The 17765-nt window shown below is 58.8% G+C and overlaps 1 protein-coding gene across 2 annotated transcripts in view; it reads right to left on the minus strand.

The window, feature by feature from the left end:
- The window catches only part of RPN2 (ribophorin II), a 75852-nt gene that overhangs the window by 5467 nt on the left and 52620 nt on the right, over positions 1–17765 (minus strand). For both annotated transcript variants that reach the window (XR_013957856.1, XM_080627708.1), the window contains exons 17-18: positions 1160–1409; positions 868–967 (exon numbers count right to left, since the gene is read on the minus strand). Coding sequence is in view for 1 of the 2 variants with exons in the window: in XM_080627708.1 (XP_080483834.1) it covers positions 868–967; positions 1160–1409 (350 nt within the window). In the remaining variant the exon portion in view is untranslated. The remainder of the gene's footprint in view (positions 1–867; positions 968–1159; positions 1410–17765) is intronic.

Here is a 17765-nt window from a genome sequence, read left to right on the forward strand (position 1 = left end):
GGAGCCAGATCCCTAAGGAAGTGCTTGAGTCCCCTGAGCCACTCACAAAAAATCAAAGTAACATTTAAAAATGCAAAAACAAAAGCAAAAAAGGCCAGGAAGGAGCAGAGAGCCAACTGGAAAGGGACTGCAGTGGGGTGCCAGGCACAGACAAGGAAAGCAGGCCAGGTTCAGAGCTTCTGGACACAGTGCTGGATAGAGCAGCTCCCTGGCACAGGAAGGGGCTCCCTGCTCTGCCCCAGTCACTCAGGGGGTCAAACCCAACTGACCACAAAACCATTGGGCAACCATCTCCTCCCAGTCCCACTCCACCCAACCTTGCCCTGTAGGCAGCAAAAGGGCTTTTGGCATTTAAGATTGCTAACAATAATAATAGTAATAATCTGCAATACACACCTGACATCCACTTTTCTCCTAAACGACAGCATGGCACAGAGGAGAGAAAAGAGAGTCAAGAGAGAGGCTGAGATCAGAGATAACGTGCAAGCACAGGGGAAAACACCCGCAAAGCTGGGAAGTTCACAAGCAAAGGAGAGGGAGCTGAGTGCTGATGGGGACAGGGCACCCATGGGGCCCTGCTCTGCATTGGAGGGCACGGACGGGCCAGCAAGCAGAGGAGGTGGCTTGGCGACAAGGCTGCAAGGCAACAGTGACCAGCAGCAGGGCTGGGAGGACGTGGGAGCAGGTGAATGATCACCTCCAGCACCGGCATCCTCGGACAAGTCACTGCGTCCATACGAGTTTTGGCACATCCCTCCTTGAGCACCCATCCCTGGGGAGGGCTGGGGCCAGGCTCAGGGCTCCACAGGAGGGAGGAAGGTGGCAGCTCATCCACGCGGGCTCGGCTGCAGGGACAGGGACACTCACGTGTTGTTGACGATCTGCAGGCGCTCTCCCTTCTTGAAGGACAAATCCGTTTCGGTCCGGGACTCGTAATCGTAGAGGGCCACAAAGGTGGTGACTCCACCTGCGACACAGAGCACTCAGGACGGGCACAGCCACCGGACCCTCCTCTCCCACCAGCCAGTAAGACACAGACCTGCTCCCCCCCCCGCAAAAGCAGGAGACCCCATCATCACAAGAAGAACCTGGAACCAAAACCACAAAGACCCAACCGAGACCCCCTCCCCTACCATGCCCAGCCCCAGCCCACACTAACCCGCCAGCGCCCCGGCACGCTGCGGCGACGTGACCGTGTCGGAGGTGTTGAAGCCTCCAAAGAGCTTGGACTCGGCAGCCATGGTCCCGAAGGAGCGGCTGGGGGTGCGATGGGCATCGGGAGCAGCCGCCTTGCTGGGGGTCTGTGAAGCTGGGTAGCCCCCATGGTGGGTGTTGTCGGTGGGCTCCAGGCTGCGCCGGCGCTGGCTGGGGTCTTTGGGCTTGCTCTTGCTGCTCCCCATGGTCCCGAGCTGGAGGAGACAGACATGCAGAGGACTAGTATTATTGTTGTTGTTGTTATTATTAAGAAGTATTATTATTATTATTATTATTATTATTAAGAAGTTGCTTCCCAGGACTTGTGTGACAGACACTTGCCCACTAGGAAACAAAACAACCTCTGGAGTCTGTTCAAGCACCAGCTGCCGGGCAGTCTGGCCATCCTGCCCTTGCCCTGGGATAGCATCGCTCCACATTAACACCAAGCCACCTCCTGCATGGCCACAGCAGCCAGGAAAACACAGGGAGAGGAGAGGGAAGCATGCTTAGCTGTGGGAGTGCAGAGCAAGGATGCTGAGTGTGGAGCATGGACTGGTGCTTGGGAGCATGGCTGCTCCAGGGCCAGGCACCCGCCATGGGATGCAACTCAGCATCCCATACAGCCACCGTTCCTCCTACACGAGGGCTTCTACCAGGGCACGGACAGGAGAAGACAAAACCCAGGCAAATATTCATGAGTTTGGATTACTCCAACTGCAGATATTTGGAGAACCCACAGCTGCATCACTCTGCTTGCTCAGGATGGGGATTTAAATGCTGAGGATGTCCCTGTGAAGTCCAAAACATGAAGCAAATGGGATAAAAGTTGAAATCAGAAGCAGTTTCAGGCAGTTAGCAGCTGGGATCTTGTCTTTATATATAGACATGCCTTCCTTTCCACTCAAGATCATGCTCTATAAATACCTTCAAGGTAATGATATAAATGAAGGAAGGGAATTATTTGCAGTCTCCAAAGATGGCAGGATACCCAGCAGTGTCCTGAAGCTATGGAAGGAAATATTTACGCTACATCACACACGGCAGGAGGGAAAAGGGAGGTGGAGACAACCAAGGAGGAAAATATCTCCGATAAGAACAAACAAGCAGGGAAGGAATGGAGGAGGCAGCCGCTGCCCGTGGGCTGCAGACCTGGATGCAGCCACCCATGAGGCTTTGCCAAGGGCTCAGCCTCACCCAACAGATGGTTTTTCTAAGCCAGCTTTTGACAGAGGCTTGGGCTGAGCCCCCACGAGTGGGGCCGGGGCCACGGAGCAGCTCCAGCAGCCTCCACAGCCCTGGCAGCGGTGGGGCACAGCCCCCCAGTTCCTGCCATGGGGAAGCTTAGGAGTGCCAGGCACAAGCCCTGCTCCCCTCCCAGCTCCCCTCCCCACGGCGAGGGCTTTGCCTGGCAATCAGGGCTTATATCCCAAAGAACCCAACTTCCATGTGCTGTTTTCCAGCTCCCAAATTGCACAGGGGACCAGCAGCATTCCCTGTCCCGCTTCCACACAGGTTTGCTTCACCTGCAACCATGCTGGCGGTTGGGATCAGACTTTGCCAGGGTTTGGGAATCAGAACAAAGTGATTTTTCAGGCTGGGTATGGCTACAGCAGCCACTCCAACGGGGAGCGGAGCCGTCCTTCCTCTTATGCACACAGGCAACAAGGAGGGACCAAGGCCTCTATCTGCCATGGGACACGGCCCATGCGTGTCTGTGCTGGGCTCTGGGGACCTCAGAGCAAAGGGAAGGTCAAATATAAGCTTTATGCCTGCAAATCGTCACTGCCGGCAATCCAGAGGCAGATCCTGTGGCAAAGAGGAAGAGTCTGTCCCATAAATAAACACGCTTTTAAAAGCCTGGTGCAGAAGATGCTAAAGCAGAACTGCAGGGGGAAAGCAGGACCTTAGAAACAAAGAGAAAAAGCCCTCATTGGTAAGGAAAGCGATCCTACGATGGGATCCTCCCCATCCCTTTGCTCACCTCCACCCTGGGCTCCGATACTTGCTGGTGCTCCCGGGATGCGCAGGGAGGAAAGCGGGACACGGCTCGGCTGTGAGCGTGCAGCTTGTGACTGCCCACGCGACCGTGAGCAAAGGGCAGCGCTGCTCAGAGTTTCCCCTGGAAGCAGCACTTCCCCAGGCAGGAAAACACCCAGCCCGGGCAGCGGATTTAGCAGCGCTTCGGGGACACGAGCGTCCCCTGCGCGCACCCCGCGGGGCTGCCAGCCTAGGCCAGCAACTGATTTACCAGCGTCATGAGACAAATCAAGAGTGTAAAATGGACATTATAAGAGATTAGCCGGGAGCAGAGCACAGGGAAGGGAGAGTGGATCCCCCAGGCACTTCCCCAATGTCCCCAAAGCAAGGGGGGTCCTCCCTACAAGCCCATTAGCCTGCAGGCATAGAACAGGCATCCTTCAGGCATGTCCTGGTCAGGGACATCCCTCCTTGCACAGTGGCTCTGGGGAGGGAGAGATCTCCATACACAACACAAGCTGCCAGCTTGTGCCTGGGTGCTGATCATCCTTTGCAAGGGCTTTGCTGGGTCTGCGCTGGTCACCAAATCCAGCCCTTGGGGCTTTGGCTGCAGGAGCCCAAGATTTGAGATGAGGAGGAGGCACAAGCCCATGGTCCTCTGGGGAAGGGGCTACAGAGCAGTGATCCCTGCTCTGAGCTCTCCTGTTCCTGAACACCTGCATGCACTTGCTTCAGTTTGGCTAGTGCAAAATGTAGGCTGGCAACCCCAAAACATGCTCAGAGGCACTGGCAGCCTCGCACTATCCCTGTTCTGAGTCCCAGGGAACTCAGCCAATGTGACCATGTAGCTTCAGCCCTGCGGCTGCCCCGGGGAGAACATTCCCAGCCTTTATCCAGGGAAGAGTGGGGGGCCCCAGAAACCCCCTGCAGCCCCCACATCTCTGCACTGGCAGCCGGCGAGGAAAGGGTGCAAATTCCTCCTGGAGGACTCAGGGGGTTGTGCAAGAGCCTGGCAGAGGAGTTATCAAAGACAGCAGGAATGTGCTGTGCAGTCAGATCCCCGGGGGGGGGGGGCACCAGGGAGAGACCCCTCTGCCTCCAGCAGAGCTGGCAATGAGACCCCCAGAGCCAAGGGGCAGAGAAGGAAGTGAGTGAACCCTTTGCGTGGTGTGGCAGCTCCCAGCACACCCCTGCAGCATCGCTAGGAGATGTGGGACTGCAAAAGATACCGACCACCAGCGGCTCCGCTGTATTTAGGTCTAACGCAGGGTACTTCTATGTGTAACAGGCTGCAGGCATGCTCAGAGCCGCCTGCATCCGGCCAGGGCAGCCCAGCCGATGCCTGGTGGGATATTTCCCTGCTCCAATGCTTTTCACAGCCAACAGTGCTGGGACAGGGGGCTCAGCATCGCTCCCACACCTGCCGGTGCCTCGGCTTTCAGCAGGGCTTCCCCTCGCAAGGCTTGTGTGGAGACAGGCTGGAGCTCAGCCAGCATTCCCGGTGCTCGCCTCTGACTGATGCGAGGCGGCGGAGGGAGCAGCGTTCCTGCGGCGGGGATTAGCACCCCGGGCACGTCGCAGCCTGCAGGAACTCCCCTGCTTTCCGCTCCGGGGGTCAGCGCCAGCGGCAAAGCACAAACCACCGCGGTGCTGAGTTGTGAGGCCTCAGCTCTGTCCCCCACGCTGTGGGGAGCTTCGAGGGATGGGAGGGACGAAGGGAGGGTTGTGCCACCCAGCGCCCGAAGGGACTGTTGCAGAGCACCCGGCACCCCAGACCGGAGCCCCGCACAGAGGGTGGAGAGGGTTTCCCTTGTCCTAGGTGGGCTCCTTCAGCAAAGCAGCCCGGTCCCCCCCTTCCCGGGCCGTCGGAGGTGTCTTACCAGCGCTTCCCGGCTACAGCCTCGCCGCGGGGTGGGGAGGGGCCGCCGGTAAAGTCAGCTCAGCTCCCGCTGCAGCCTGCGAGACAGAGGGGACGTCAGCGCCCGCAGCGCCCGCAGCACCCGCAGCGCCCGCCGCCCTCTCCCCCCGCGCCACAGTCTGGCGCCCAGGGCTCCCGCTGCCTTCCTCCTCCTCCTCCATCGCTCCAGCGCGCTCTGATCTCTCATGTGTGAAGAGGGGACAATTCTCTGCTCCACTTCATCAAACCCACCCGGGGATGGGAGAGGAGGCGGCTGGAGCCACCCCGAGTGATGCCCTGGGGTGAGAGGGGAGCGTAAGGCACTCCTGGCCCAGCCAGGGGTTTTCGGCGGGGGGAAGCGAAGCCGGTTCCTCTGGACACACCAGCATTCCCAGCCCTGGCTCTCTGGACAGCCGGGACCGTGGCAGAGAGGGTCGGCCACCAACCGGGGACCTTGTCCCCAGGGATGAGAGTCACCTTCTCCATCCCCAAGAACACACACAGATGCTCCAGCCGGAACCATGCAGCTCAAGCCCTGACTCAGCCAGAAAAGCACGTTTTAACCAATTCTGTCAAAAAGGACAGTTTTGTGCCACAAAAGTGCATGATGTGGGGACATTTCGCAGCAGCAGTGGCTCGGGGCAGAGATTCAGGTAGAAATCAGAGCAAGGAAGTGCCAGGGTAGTCACTCATCTGGCTCTGCCATCCCCTCCCAGCCCCCAGATCCTGCAGGAACTGCCCCTTCTCCCTGCTATTCTACCAACAGCAAAATCTCCCCAGCCAGCCCTGCTCATCCAGTGCTGAGCAGAGGCTTGCCTGTGCTTGCCTGGCACAAGGGGATCCAGCCCCTGTGGCACCCCCAGCTTCACATCCCAGAGCAGCACCCCACAGGCTCCTGTCCCAGCTGGAGCCCACGTCTCGTATCTCACCCAGGGGAAACATCCCAGACAGATAGGGACAGGGCAGGCAGGTTTTTGCTGCACTGCCATCTAACCCTGCTGGGAGCAAGCCTGCAAGCAACAGCAGCAGCAGCCTCCTGCCTTCACGCAAGGGCCATCAACCTTGAAGACATAGCAAGGAGAGGGCTCATACAGAGACAGCAGCAAAGGAGAAGGAGCTGGTGCTCCCCCAGCACTGAGAGCTGCCATCGCTGCCTCCCCTGCCCCAGCCCAACCTGCTCAGCCTGTGCATTACGCAGATCACAGCACACAGCCCCACAGCACACACCCCGGGCCTGTTATTATGCTGTGGAGTGATGGTGGAAACCACCAAGCAAACTTCCGTGGGGTCAGCATCATGCCAGGCAGCCCCCTCATCCCTCTCGCTGGGTGGGTGCTTGGGGTGGTGGCTGCCACACAGAGGATGTGCCACACCATACGTTTATTTTGATGAGCTCCCCCTGCCCCCTGCTAATAAGTTTTGTCACTATTTTTGGTGCATTTGATTAGGATAATGAGCAGCAGCGGATTGACAGCTCTGTAAGACTTCGTATGGTTTGTCATTTGTACTTGACTAATATTCAGTGGCAATAATTGCACAGCAGGGTGGGAGGTGGGGGGGAAGCTGCAGTCTCAACTCTGGGCTGCAGCACATACAAATAAGGCTGTGCTGTGTACACACGCGGTGCTGATGTCCCTGTCACCCCTGCACGCAGTGCCACTGGGCTCCTGAGCCCATGTTTAGATATAATAGGATCAAAAAAAGCCACCAGGCAAATCGAAGTGTGCCACATGCTGGGGTGGTGGGTGCAAGGTCCTCTGAAGGGAAAAGGACAGGTCCCAGTATGGCTGCAGGGCGGATGGATGCACTTGGCACTGAATGGGAGCATGAAGGATGCAAGCGCAGCTATGGTATTTAGTGGCTGAAAGTGGCAGAGCAGCCTGCCAGCACTGCCATCCCCACCTCTGCTGCTGCCTTCTGCACCCAGAGTCTTCCAGGCCTCCCATTCCCATGGGATGAGCTGCAGCCAGAGGGGAGGGTGACAGAGCGGAGCCCAGGGCAGAGACCGCAGCAAGGAGAGAGCCGCACCGAGAGGCCACCACCACCCTCCCCTCTCCAAAGCAATTAAAAATGAAGCACACTCGGCTGCACAACTCAGCTCTGATCAGACCACGGCACACGAGACAGCGGCATCCCCGCCGGGCGCTGGGAACGCCGCCTGACCTGCCCAGCATCCCCATTCCTCCAGCACCCATATCCCGTCCCCCCAACATTAACTGCAAGTTGGGATGCAGGAAAAGGCTCGATCCTCTGCCCTACCTCCCCACAGAGATGCTCTCGCAAAGGCACAGCGAAGGGAACCGGCTGCTCTCGGGCAAGTCCTGCTCTGGCTGTTTTCCACTGCGCCTGGATCGGATCGCTCAAGGATACTGGCCATGGTAACGCCAGGTTGATAGCGGGACTGGCGGCGGAGGGGGAAGCGATCTTATCTTCTTTTCAAAGACACTAACAAAAGACACTGATTGGGAGCAGACACAACACAGCAGCGCGGCTTCTGCGAGACAGGAGCAGAAACCTTGGGAAAGGCTGCGGCAGGCTGGGGCCCACCACCAGACACTGAGCCTTGGGGAGGGAGGTGTCTCTGGCGAAACAGGCTCCGTCCTTGGGGCTGCAAAGGAGCCGGTGGGTGCCGAGCAGGGGTGCTGGGGGAGAGGTGAGCGAGGGGCTGGGGGCACCAGTGTTCACTGCTGGTGGGAGCCGAGGCTTGCAAAGCCCCAGCGAGATTAATAACGTGAACTGTCTCGCATCAGACTGAAAAATGAAGCGTGCAGGATGGCAGCGAGACAAAGCAGCCTCGCAGCACCCAGCCCACAGCAGCCTCCAGGCACCGGCAATGGGAAGGAGCAGAGAGTGGCAATCCCAATCCTACCCTGACACGCTCCATGTCCCTGTGCACACAACCAACCCCCTCCCAGCAGGAGCGGTGTCCAGCCAGGACAGGTCCATGCAGGACAAACAGAAGCCATCTACAAGGTGTGCCTCTAACAGCAGAGATGCTGGGTTAGAGGCAGGCAGCCAAGCCCCAAAATGCACTTCGCTGTCCCCTGTGTCCCCCAGCATAGGCAGCACAAGGTGGCAGTGATGTCCCCGCACCCAGACAGCGGGGCAGCACCATGCCAGGGGTGGTGGATTGCCTCCACAACCACAGTGAAGTGGTACCTGAACAGCCAACACCATCCTGTCCCCCTCCTCACATCACCCCCTGCTCCCTCCCCACATTTTGGTAGGAGACACAGCCCCGGACATGCTCACATAGCAGCTTCTCCCTTGGTCTCAGGGGATGCTACTGAAGTTTTGCCTTTTCCCATGGCAAACATCATGGCTGGGGCACCAGCTCAGGCACCCAAATACAGCAGGTCACTGTGCTCCCCATGGAAAAAGCAATTCCTGTCCCATGCTCTTGGGCTTTTCTTGAAGGGAAACACAGAGGCACATCTCTACCAGCCCCACTGCAGTGGGGCACCACTGCACCACCTGAGTCCCAAGTGCTGGTGGGAAAGGGGGAGCTGCTCCTCCAGCCCCATAAATCAGGGCTCGATGTTGCAGATCCTCTCCCTGCCCGGCTGACACAGTGAGAGCATGCCTGGATCGTGCCTCCATCCCTTTTCCTCCACAGGAACACTCATTTCTCACCTGCACTGACTCTCAGAACAGAAGGAGAGATGCAGAGATGCTCAATTCATCTCTCAGCTTCAATTCAGGGACTGGGAAAGCCGCAGGCAGGTGCCCCCACTTTGCCCAGTGACTGCATGTCAAAGGCACCTGGGTTAAGGCATCCCAGCTCATGGAAAACTCTCCCAGAGGAAAGGAATCGCTGGTGGAGGGCGGCAGCAGGGCTGCTGCATGGGGCCCAGTGACACTCCCCACATATGTAAGTCCCAGCGCCTCCCACTGACCCTGTCAACTCCCGTTAAATTTAAAACCATCTTAATTAAAGCTCCACAGCCCAAGTAGCTGGGGCCACTGGGTCACCAGAGGGGAAAGTATAATTAAGTCAACCATCCAAATTCACCTCCTTAAGCAGGGGGGAGAATCACGGTCAGGAGCGATGCAAAATGCCTCTGAAAAGACATGTCAAAACAGGGAGCTTAAGAGACCAAACCAAACCCTTGAGAAGCACAAAGGCAGGTTCTGGATGTTCATCTGGCCAAGAAACTGGGAACCACCAAACACAAACAAAGCTGTTTTCTCCCCCAAGGGATGGGAGGAGGGAAGGTGGCCATTGCCGTGTCACATCCCCATCACTGCATTGCAGCACTCGGGGATCAACAGGGCCACAACTTCAATCCCCCGGAGTGTGGATGCCGGCAGCCTGGGCTGACCCACCATAGGGCTCACCAACAGCCCTGGCACTGCACACAGAGCTGTGCTGTGGGGCTTGCCTCACTGCATAGGGAGCCCCTGCTGCAACATGGGAGCGCGGGCAGCCCCACCGCCCCTTTCCACCCCTGTGCAGCAACAAAGGCACCCCAAAATCAGGGTTCCCATAGCTCTGCCAGCCCAAAGGATCCAAAAGAGACCCCCCATGTTCAGATAGAAAGTGTCTGGGTCAGGGAGGAAATGAAAGTCAAGTGAAGGCTCCTGGAGCCCCCACTGTCCCCTGTTATCCATGCAGGAGCTTTGGGACAGGCGGAGAACAAACACACAGGTCCTGCAAACCCAGTCTGAGTCTGCTGCTTGCACACAGGGAGAAAAGGGAAGCACCTCGCTTCCCAGCCAGCGTGCATCCTCCATCCCTTTCTGCACTGCAAGGGCATCCTGGCAATTAGAGATGGGGAAATAAAAGCTCTCACCAGGAGGGTGGTCCAGCATGGGACCAGGGCTTGGAGAGGTGCTGGGATCTCAAAGCTGGCTGGGCGCAGCCTGACCTCGCTGTGCTGCTCGGGGTCAGAGCAGGGATGTCTGCAAGTGCCTCCCAGCCTGACTCAGCCTGCGCTTCCAGCATTCCCACCAGGACACCAGCCAAAGCCAGGAATTGCCCAACCAGCTCCAGCAAGCGCCTTCCAAAGGAACACAAAGCCTTTGGCCTGGGTTAACCTGAAGCCGGCTTCTCCCAGACAGGTGATGAGGGCACTGCTCTCCTCCTGCCAAGTCCAGGAGAAGGAAACGAAAGGAAATGCTTCCAAGGGCAGTAGTGCCTGCGGGGCCGGGAAGCACCAATGCTGAGCAGGGAAGCACCAACATCAAGCCAGGCCAGCAGTAGATGCTGGAGCTCCTGCCCACCAGGAGCCATGCGGCGATGCTTGCCCAGAACAGCCTCTAGCTCAGCACTGGGGGTTCAGAACCTCTCAAAATGTGCCTTTTTAACACAAGCCCCACCATGAGCTCCCACTGCCCGCCATCTAATCCTACAGGTTCCCACAGCCCCATCACATAAACACTGTTCCCATCCTCCTCCAGATGAAGCACTGGGACAAGGGACCAGCCCTGCTGAAAGGGGTGACAGGGATGTGGTGACACGAGCTGGCCTGAGGAGGAGGAGGAGGAAGGAGGAGGGAGGAGGATTTCTGTTCCCATTTCTGCAGCAGCTCCCGTGGCTTCAGGAAATGGAGTTTGCTTCTGCTTTCTGGAAGGGGACATCTGCTCAAGGTGCTCTCCGGGGATGGGCACAGCGCAGCACCCAGCTCCTGGGGAAGGGGCAGCGGCAGTGGGAGGCTGATGGGACTCATGGGTGGCTCAGATCCAGCCAAAACACCGCTGCCACCGCACCCAACAGCACCCAACAGCGCTGCAGCAATTTCACCCCCTGGGTGAGGATGGCAGCGCAGGCAGGGGGAGGAAGGGGGCAAGGAACAGGCAGGAGGCAGAAAAGCTCCGGATCTGAGCAAGTTCCAACCTCCTGTGGCCACGCTGGCGTCACTGCTGAAACATTTCCACCTTCAGAGAAACCAGCCCATCCAGTCCAGCGAGGAGAGGAGCTCCCCCAGCCCCCGGGATGGAGCCACAGCCACACCGGCCCTGCAAAGGGGTCCTGCCGGACCCCCGTGGCTGGGAACCTCCCATCAACCCTCCTGATGTGGAACGGTAACTGAAACACTCGCTGGTAAAAAAGGGACAACGCAGGGGTGGTGTCGACACCCTCAACACAAACCCTGTGCATGGGGCTGGGCATCGCCCCGCTCCTGGCTGGGAGCCACAGGGACTTAGCAGGACACGTGCCGGGGTTCACTGCAATGGGAGGGTCTGAAGGAGAACCCAAGCAGAGGCCAAGGATCCTCCATCACTGATGTCCAGCACTTCCCACTTTGCAGACTCCTGAACAGTTTCAAATAACCAGGATCCCATGCAGCAAATTTATGCCAATTATTGGCTTGTTTTCCTTGGCTACTCTGGGGCATCTGCCTGACACAAGCCACGTGCTCCAGAGAACTGTGGGGCCACCAGCCCTAAGGCACATATGCTACGGGGACCGGGGGTGGCTGTGGGTCAAGGCTGGGTGATCAGGATCAGCCCCCAGCAATGCACACTTGCCCCTTGCTTTCACCTCCGCAGGCATGGTGAGACCTGGAGCAGCTCCTGCAGCAGTGGCTACAGCCCAGGACCGTGGCTCTGGTCTCAGCACCATCAGACCCCACGTTAAGGCATGCCCGGAATGCCTGGACTTCACAGAGCCCCAAGAGATGCTGGTCCCCACACGTGCCACTCCCATCTGCACCACCAAAACAAAGCAACTCGCTCAGGATGCGTCAGAGGAAGCAAGCAGGGGGGGTCTTGGGGGGCAAATGGAGAAGATCAGCATTTCCATACCCAAAAAGCTGTGTTAGATTCACCCCATGCCTCCTGGGGTGAGCGGGATGCTCAGCGGCTCCATCGGGAGAGGAGCCGGGTGGGAGGTGCAGCCCCAGACAGTGCTTGTGATAAACAGCCCGAGCAGATGAAAAACAAAGGAAAACGCTGAGCTGGTGTCTTTTATCCCTGCCCCTCCTGGAGGGGAGAGCCCGGCTCCACACACACCTCCAGGTCCTGCACCGTGCTGCCGCGGTGGTGGGGAGCGGACACCAGCTACGGGTGAGATGGATGGGACCAGCCCTGGGCTGCAGATCCCCGGCAGTGGCATGGGATGAGCTGCGCGTGGACCTTGCACTCTCCCACGGCATCTCTCGCGCTGCTCTTGCTACCTGCAATAACCATGCTGAGCTGGAGCTGCCCCCTCCCCACCCTCGGGCAGAGCCTGCAGGGATGGGATGAAGGGACAAAGGGATGAAGGGATGAAAGAACAAAGGGATGAAGGGCATCTCCACTGCTTTCCATCACTTGTGGCTCAGACGGCTTCAGCAAAGCCCACCCAGACCACAGCACCAGAGCTATCCCCATCCCCAAGCACTAAGAAGGGCTCAGATCAGTGCACGTACACAAACATATGTGCACATCCACACCTGGCTGTGCACGCAGGAGGGGTCGGCAGGCAGCTCCTGGCTGGTGCCCCCATGCCTCCCTGCCCAGCCCCTGCACTCTTTCCACGCCACACACTTCCAAACTCAACTATCCATGATGTTGGAGCATGAAACTCATCCTGCTGGCAGTGACTTCTGCAGCTACCCATGTACCCATCCCTGTCCCATGACAGCCTCCCTGCCTGGCACAGCAGGGTGCTCTTTGGCAGCTTCCCCTCAACCACATGGAGGCCTTCCTGATCCCTTCCCTGCAAGGCTCCCCCGACGGGCAGGGGAAGGAAAGGGCCCAGCTGAGCAGGGAACATCCCAACAGCCTTTTCATGGTGGTTTATTTTGCAGAAGTCACCAAGCTCACGCTTCCTCCCCCGGAGCATCCAGAGCCCCTGGCACAGCCTGACCCCAATGCCACCGGCTGCCACCCGGCAGCACCACTGAGCTGCAAGGGCTGGTTTTGGCTGGAGTCAGCGCTCCTCTGAGGAGGAAGCCCTTGAAAACACCATTCAAGACACAGCCAAGCAGGCGAGAAGGCGGTGGCACTTCATGGAGGTCAGATCGTATTTACCCTGCCTTAAGAGCTCTGCCCATGGTGTGTGCACAATGCAGGGCAGTGCAGTTGGGGCTGCTGGGAGAAGGGGAAGCCTCAGCATAGAGTTTCAGGGACACCAGCTTCCCAGGCGTTCCCTGGGGAAACTGAGGCATGCAATGCTCCTTACAAAGTGGTGAAGCAAGCGAAACCCAGACCCGATGCTGCACCTCCAACCCCAGCATCCTGCTAAAGGATGCCCCAAGGTGGGACATTTTTAGGATTGATTTAGCACCATCACACTGCCCCCAGACTGGGGCACGGCAGGGGAAAGGGGGCACATGGCTCAGGAGAGCCTGGACTTGTCAACCTCACCCATGGTGGAGAGAGCAACGCAGCAGTGAGCTTTCACCATCATTGCCCAGGTTTTTGGTGGCTGAGATCGCCAAACACCATTGGGACGGCTGGGAGCAGCCATGCTGGGGGAAGCTATCTTGCAGCACATAGTCAGGTTTTCCTCCATCCAGCCCTAACACAGCGGGCTCAGGGCCAGTCGAAACCTCACGGTCACGGAAGCGAGATCACAGCAGGTCAATCATGGGATGGGACCAGGAAACTCAGAGCCGGCCTCCAACACTTGCATTGTGGGGAAGGAAGTGCAGCACAGCCTGAGTCACAAGTGCCCCCCTGTCACGGGTGGCAGAGGCACTGACCCACTGCAGACCCAGAGCCATCGCAGCGCCCTATGGGCATTGGGGCCAACATCTGCTTGGACACCCATTCCCCGCTGCAAGGCGAGGGCAGGCTCGCTACATGCCCCCCCCATTCCTTGTATTTTTGCCTTAAAAGCCCAGTTCTGCTCCCCAAATTCCTCCAGATGGTCGCGCACACCAGGCTATGGGGACATCGGATGGATGCTGCACCTCCACTGACACCCCCTGGAGCCAAGCGCTTGGGCAGATTTCTTTAAGGTCTAAATTAACATCAATTGTGAGCCCCTCCCCACTATCCCTGCCAGCCCCCAGCCCTCCCCAACACCGCAGCCAGATCCATAGCCCGAAGGGAAGTCAGTGCAAGACGCAGATTTGCAGGTCCTGGTTCCTGGCTCAGGTTCAAACCACATTTGTTCCTGAAATCTGTTTCAGGGCTCTATTTTCAAAGCACGTGTGTGCAGAGGCATGTGCAGAGCAGCACCGGCTCTGCTGCAGCCAGCGCCCAAGTCGCCTGTGCCAACACGGGGCCAAGTCAGGGGCCCGGGTCAGACAATTCATGGTACTATTTTTCCCCTCCTAAGCACGCTCTATCCTGGCCCAGCTCACAGCTTCTGCCCATTTAAAAGACGAAGGACCAAAGGCATGGCTGTTTCTGTGAGCCCTGCCTGACACGCTGCACATTTTTTCACTCCCCAGGGGAGTTTGTCCTCACCACCCGCAGCTACAGGCAGTTGAAAAGAGGAATTTGGACTGGATCCACACTCCTGTCCTGGGAACAGCCATGCAGGGATGCTTATTTCCATGCAGGGATGGTTATTTCCATGCAGAGGTCTGAGCTGCTCTCCGGGCATCACATTAAAGGGAGGTCTCCCGCACGGAGCAGCACAGGGATGTTGGTCTGTGGGGATGAAGGCTGGACTTGTCTCCAGGGTGAGATGTGGAGTGCTGCGGAAGTGAGCTCAGATGGGAAATTGTTCCGTGAGATAAAGGAACAAGTTGGAAACTGAGCTGTAAAATAGACAGTACAGGAAACAATAGTGCTTCAGATTAGGCTTTCCAGTTTCCCTCAGTGATGCCAGGAGCCCGGCGCTTTGTCCAGTGATGCGTGGGGTTCCCCCTGTTAGAGGCACTGGCAGGAAGCTCAGACTGTTTGCTCACTCCTACCCTCCCTCTTTCAAGATGTTGCAGGCATTTGCTGACTGTTAAAATGAGAGGTTAGGGACCAAGTCCTTCAGGTCTCGTTAGATAAAGAGTTTTAGCTCTGCAATGACTTCAAAGGCCAGGCGTGATCCTGGCACCAGCAGCAGGGAGAGGTAGGTGGGATGTCAGAGGCAAGGGAGCCCGTGGTCCATCCCCTCCTTGCCTCGGTGAGCCTGCAATGCTGCTTCCCACGCTGCTAAAGGCCTCCATCCTCTCTGGACCAGTGATGTCCCCTCCATGCCACTGAGGCTGCGAAGGATCCTCTTGCCTCTGCAGCAGAGCCTTCACGCAGGTCGGTCACCATAAACCACAGCTCTTCTCTTCGTTTGGTCCCCCAGGGACAGCCCTTTCTGCCTCCCCATGGTACCTCCATGATTTTCCATCACTCTGGCACAAAGTCATTAAATGGGCAGAGCCATCGTTAGGGCATCTCCATCAACACAGGGAGCACTGCAAGGCCACTAACGATCGAGACAGGGAACATTGGACCTCCCTTAGCCGCTGCTGCTCCAGCCTGTAAATAACCCATCTCCCATATAAATACATACAAATACAGGGCTGTGCTTTGGCAGAGCCCCCGAGGTGAGGTGTTTGGAGAAGCCTCTGCCCTGTTGCTCCCGGGTCAAAGCGTGGAACCAGGAACCGACCCTCGATCCCTCAAGCAAAGTGCCCTTCTCTGACAAACCAGCACTACCTGGCTAATGATTACAGAGACACGGCTCCCTACGGAGCCACACGAGGCTCCTCTCAGAGACACCAACGGCCAACGTTTTGCTATGGGCCAGATCCTGAGCCAGCACAAAGTGGTGCAGAACAGTTGGCTTAGCACAGGGCAGCCCAGGATCAGCCCCTCTGGCTCAGAAGGTGTCAGGAGGAGCCCCACAGTGGAAAGAACAGACAAGATATTGCTTGAAGCGCAACACTGCGGATGTGCTCCTGCATGTCCCCATCCTCACACCTCCCTGGAGAGCCCTGCCAACGCCTGCCCTTGTCTGACCAGCACGGGGGGGTCTGGGTGTGTTTGAGGTGCTGGGTGCTGAGGGTGTCTCCCCTGGCAGGGGTGAATAGCTCCCCACTGTTAATGGCTGGACTTTGGCAGGGTTTGCATGACTCGGTTCTCCCACAGCACGCTGGTCACTGCAGGCACTGGGTATCTCCTCAGCTGAGAGCAGAGTGAGAAAGCTCTGCAGCTCCCTCCTGCCATCACCCTCCTCCTCCTCTGGGCAGCACCAGCCAGGTGGGAGGAAGAAAACTCAAGTGTTCATTGCCCACAACTCAGGTCACACACAGCACTGCTGGCTATGTGCTGTGCTGTCCTGTCCTGGAGCACGTGCTTGCCCCAGGAACCCTCTGGGCTCTGCACCCTTATCACTGCCCCAGCTCCTAGTGCCAGGAGGCAGTGGGTCCTGTCCCAACGGACACACTGGCTGCACTGAGCAGCCACTTCATGTCCCTTCCTTCGCGTGGCTCCTGGGGAGCACAACCCACTCCCTGCCAGCTACGACCTTTACTGCTGCTCCACAGCACTGGGACCAGGATGGGGATTGGGACCTCCTGGCTTCGAGTCCAGGGGGCTGAGCCCGGGCACGTACAGCAGCCATGGGGTGAGGGAGGGCTGGGGAAGCAGCGCACTGTGCAGGGCCAGCAGAACGCAGGGAGCTGCAGCAGATCCCCACTCATTCCCAGCAGGCTGCACAGCTCCCCGAGGCGATGCTCAGCACCAGACAGGACCACACCAGGGTCAACGCCATGAGATGCCACCCCACTCCAGCCCCTGTACCCAGCCCTGTGCAGTGGGTCCAGTCCCACAGGCAGCCCCCCATGACCAATCCAACAGCCCCAGGATGCAGCACAGCCTGCCCGAGCTTCTGCAGAGCTTCCGGGCAGCGAGACAGGATTAAAGCCCACCTTGACCCCACGATGCTCTTCCGTGGTACCAGGGACTGTGCCAGGGACAGTGGGGACATGCCAGTGTCACCACTCACAGCCACACATGGGGGTTGATGGATCGCCCAGGCTGTTATGAGGGAACTTCCCGGCTGGATAAAGCCTTTAATCAGGCAAAGCAGAGCTCTGCAACCCCCCGGTTCCAGTGAGGGGCAGAGCGAGAAGCCCGGCCCGACACAGCTCTCCCGGCCCACCGGGGCCGGACACGAGCCCCAGAATCACCGGTGAGCAAACACGACAAGAGATGCGGATCAGGAGACATCAAAGCAGGGGGGCGATGAATATTTCATGTCCTGGCCTACATACAGCCCGGCTGTCCCCGCCCTGCGCTCCCGGGGGTCCCCCACAGCCCCCGATCACAACAAAGGGGAGTTGCGGGCAGGCGGGGCCGCCCCGCCGGACCCTCAGCATCCCCGGCTGGGCCCGTGTACGCCCCGCTGTACAGCGGCATCCCCCGCCAGACCCATCGCTGAACAACCCTAGAGCATGTGCACCCGCCGCTGGACCCACCGAAACCCAGAGCCAGACCGCGAGCATCCCCGCCGGAACCCACAGCCGGCTCACCGGACTGCGGGCACCCCCCGCTGCCGGACCCAAGCCTCCCCACCGGAGTTTGGGCATCCTCGGCTGGACCCGCAGCCTCCGTGCCGAACCGCCAGCATCCCCGGCCGGACCCACAACCGGCTCACCCGCTTGTGGGCATCCCCCCGCCAGCCCCACACCCGGACCCGGTGCATGCCCTCCATCCCCGCCGCCGCCCGCTCACCTCCTGCCTGTGCGCGCAGCGAGGCCAAACCCTCCGCTCGCCTCCAGCGCTCGGCCCCGGCTTTGTCTCCGCGCCGGGGGCGCGGCCGCCGCCCCCCGCCGCCGCCGCCGCCGCCGCCGCCGCGCTGGGAGCCCGCCCCGGGCCGCGCCGG

The sequence above is a fragment of the Psittacula echo genome (assembly GCF_963264785.1).
Source record: "Psittacula echo genome assembly, chromosome: 12".
Lineage (NCBI taxonomy): Eukaryota > Metazoa > Chordata > Aves > Psittaciformes > Psittacidae > Psittacula > Psittacula echo.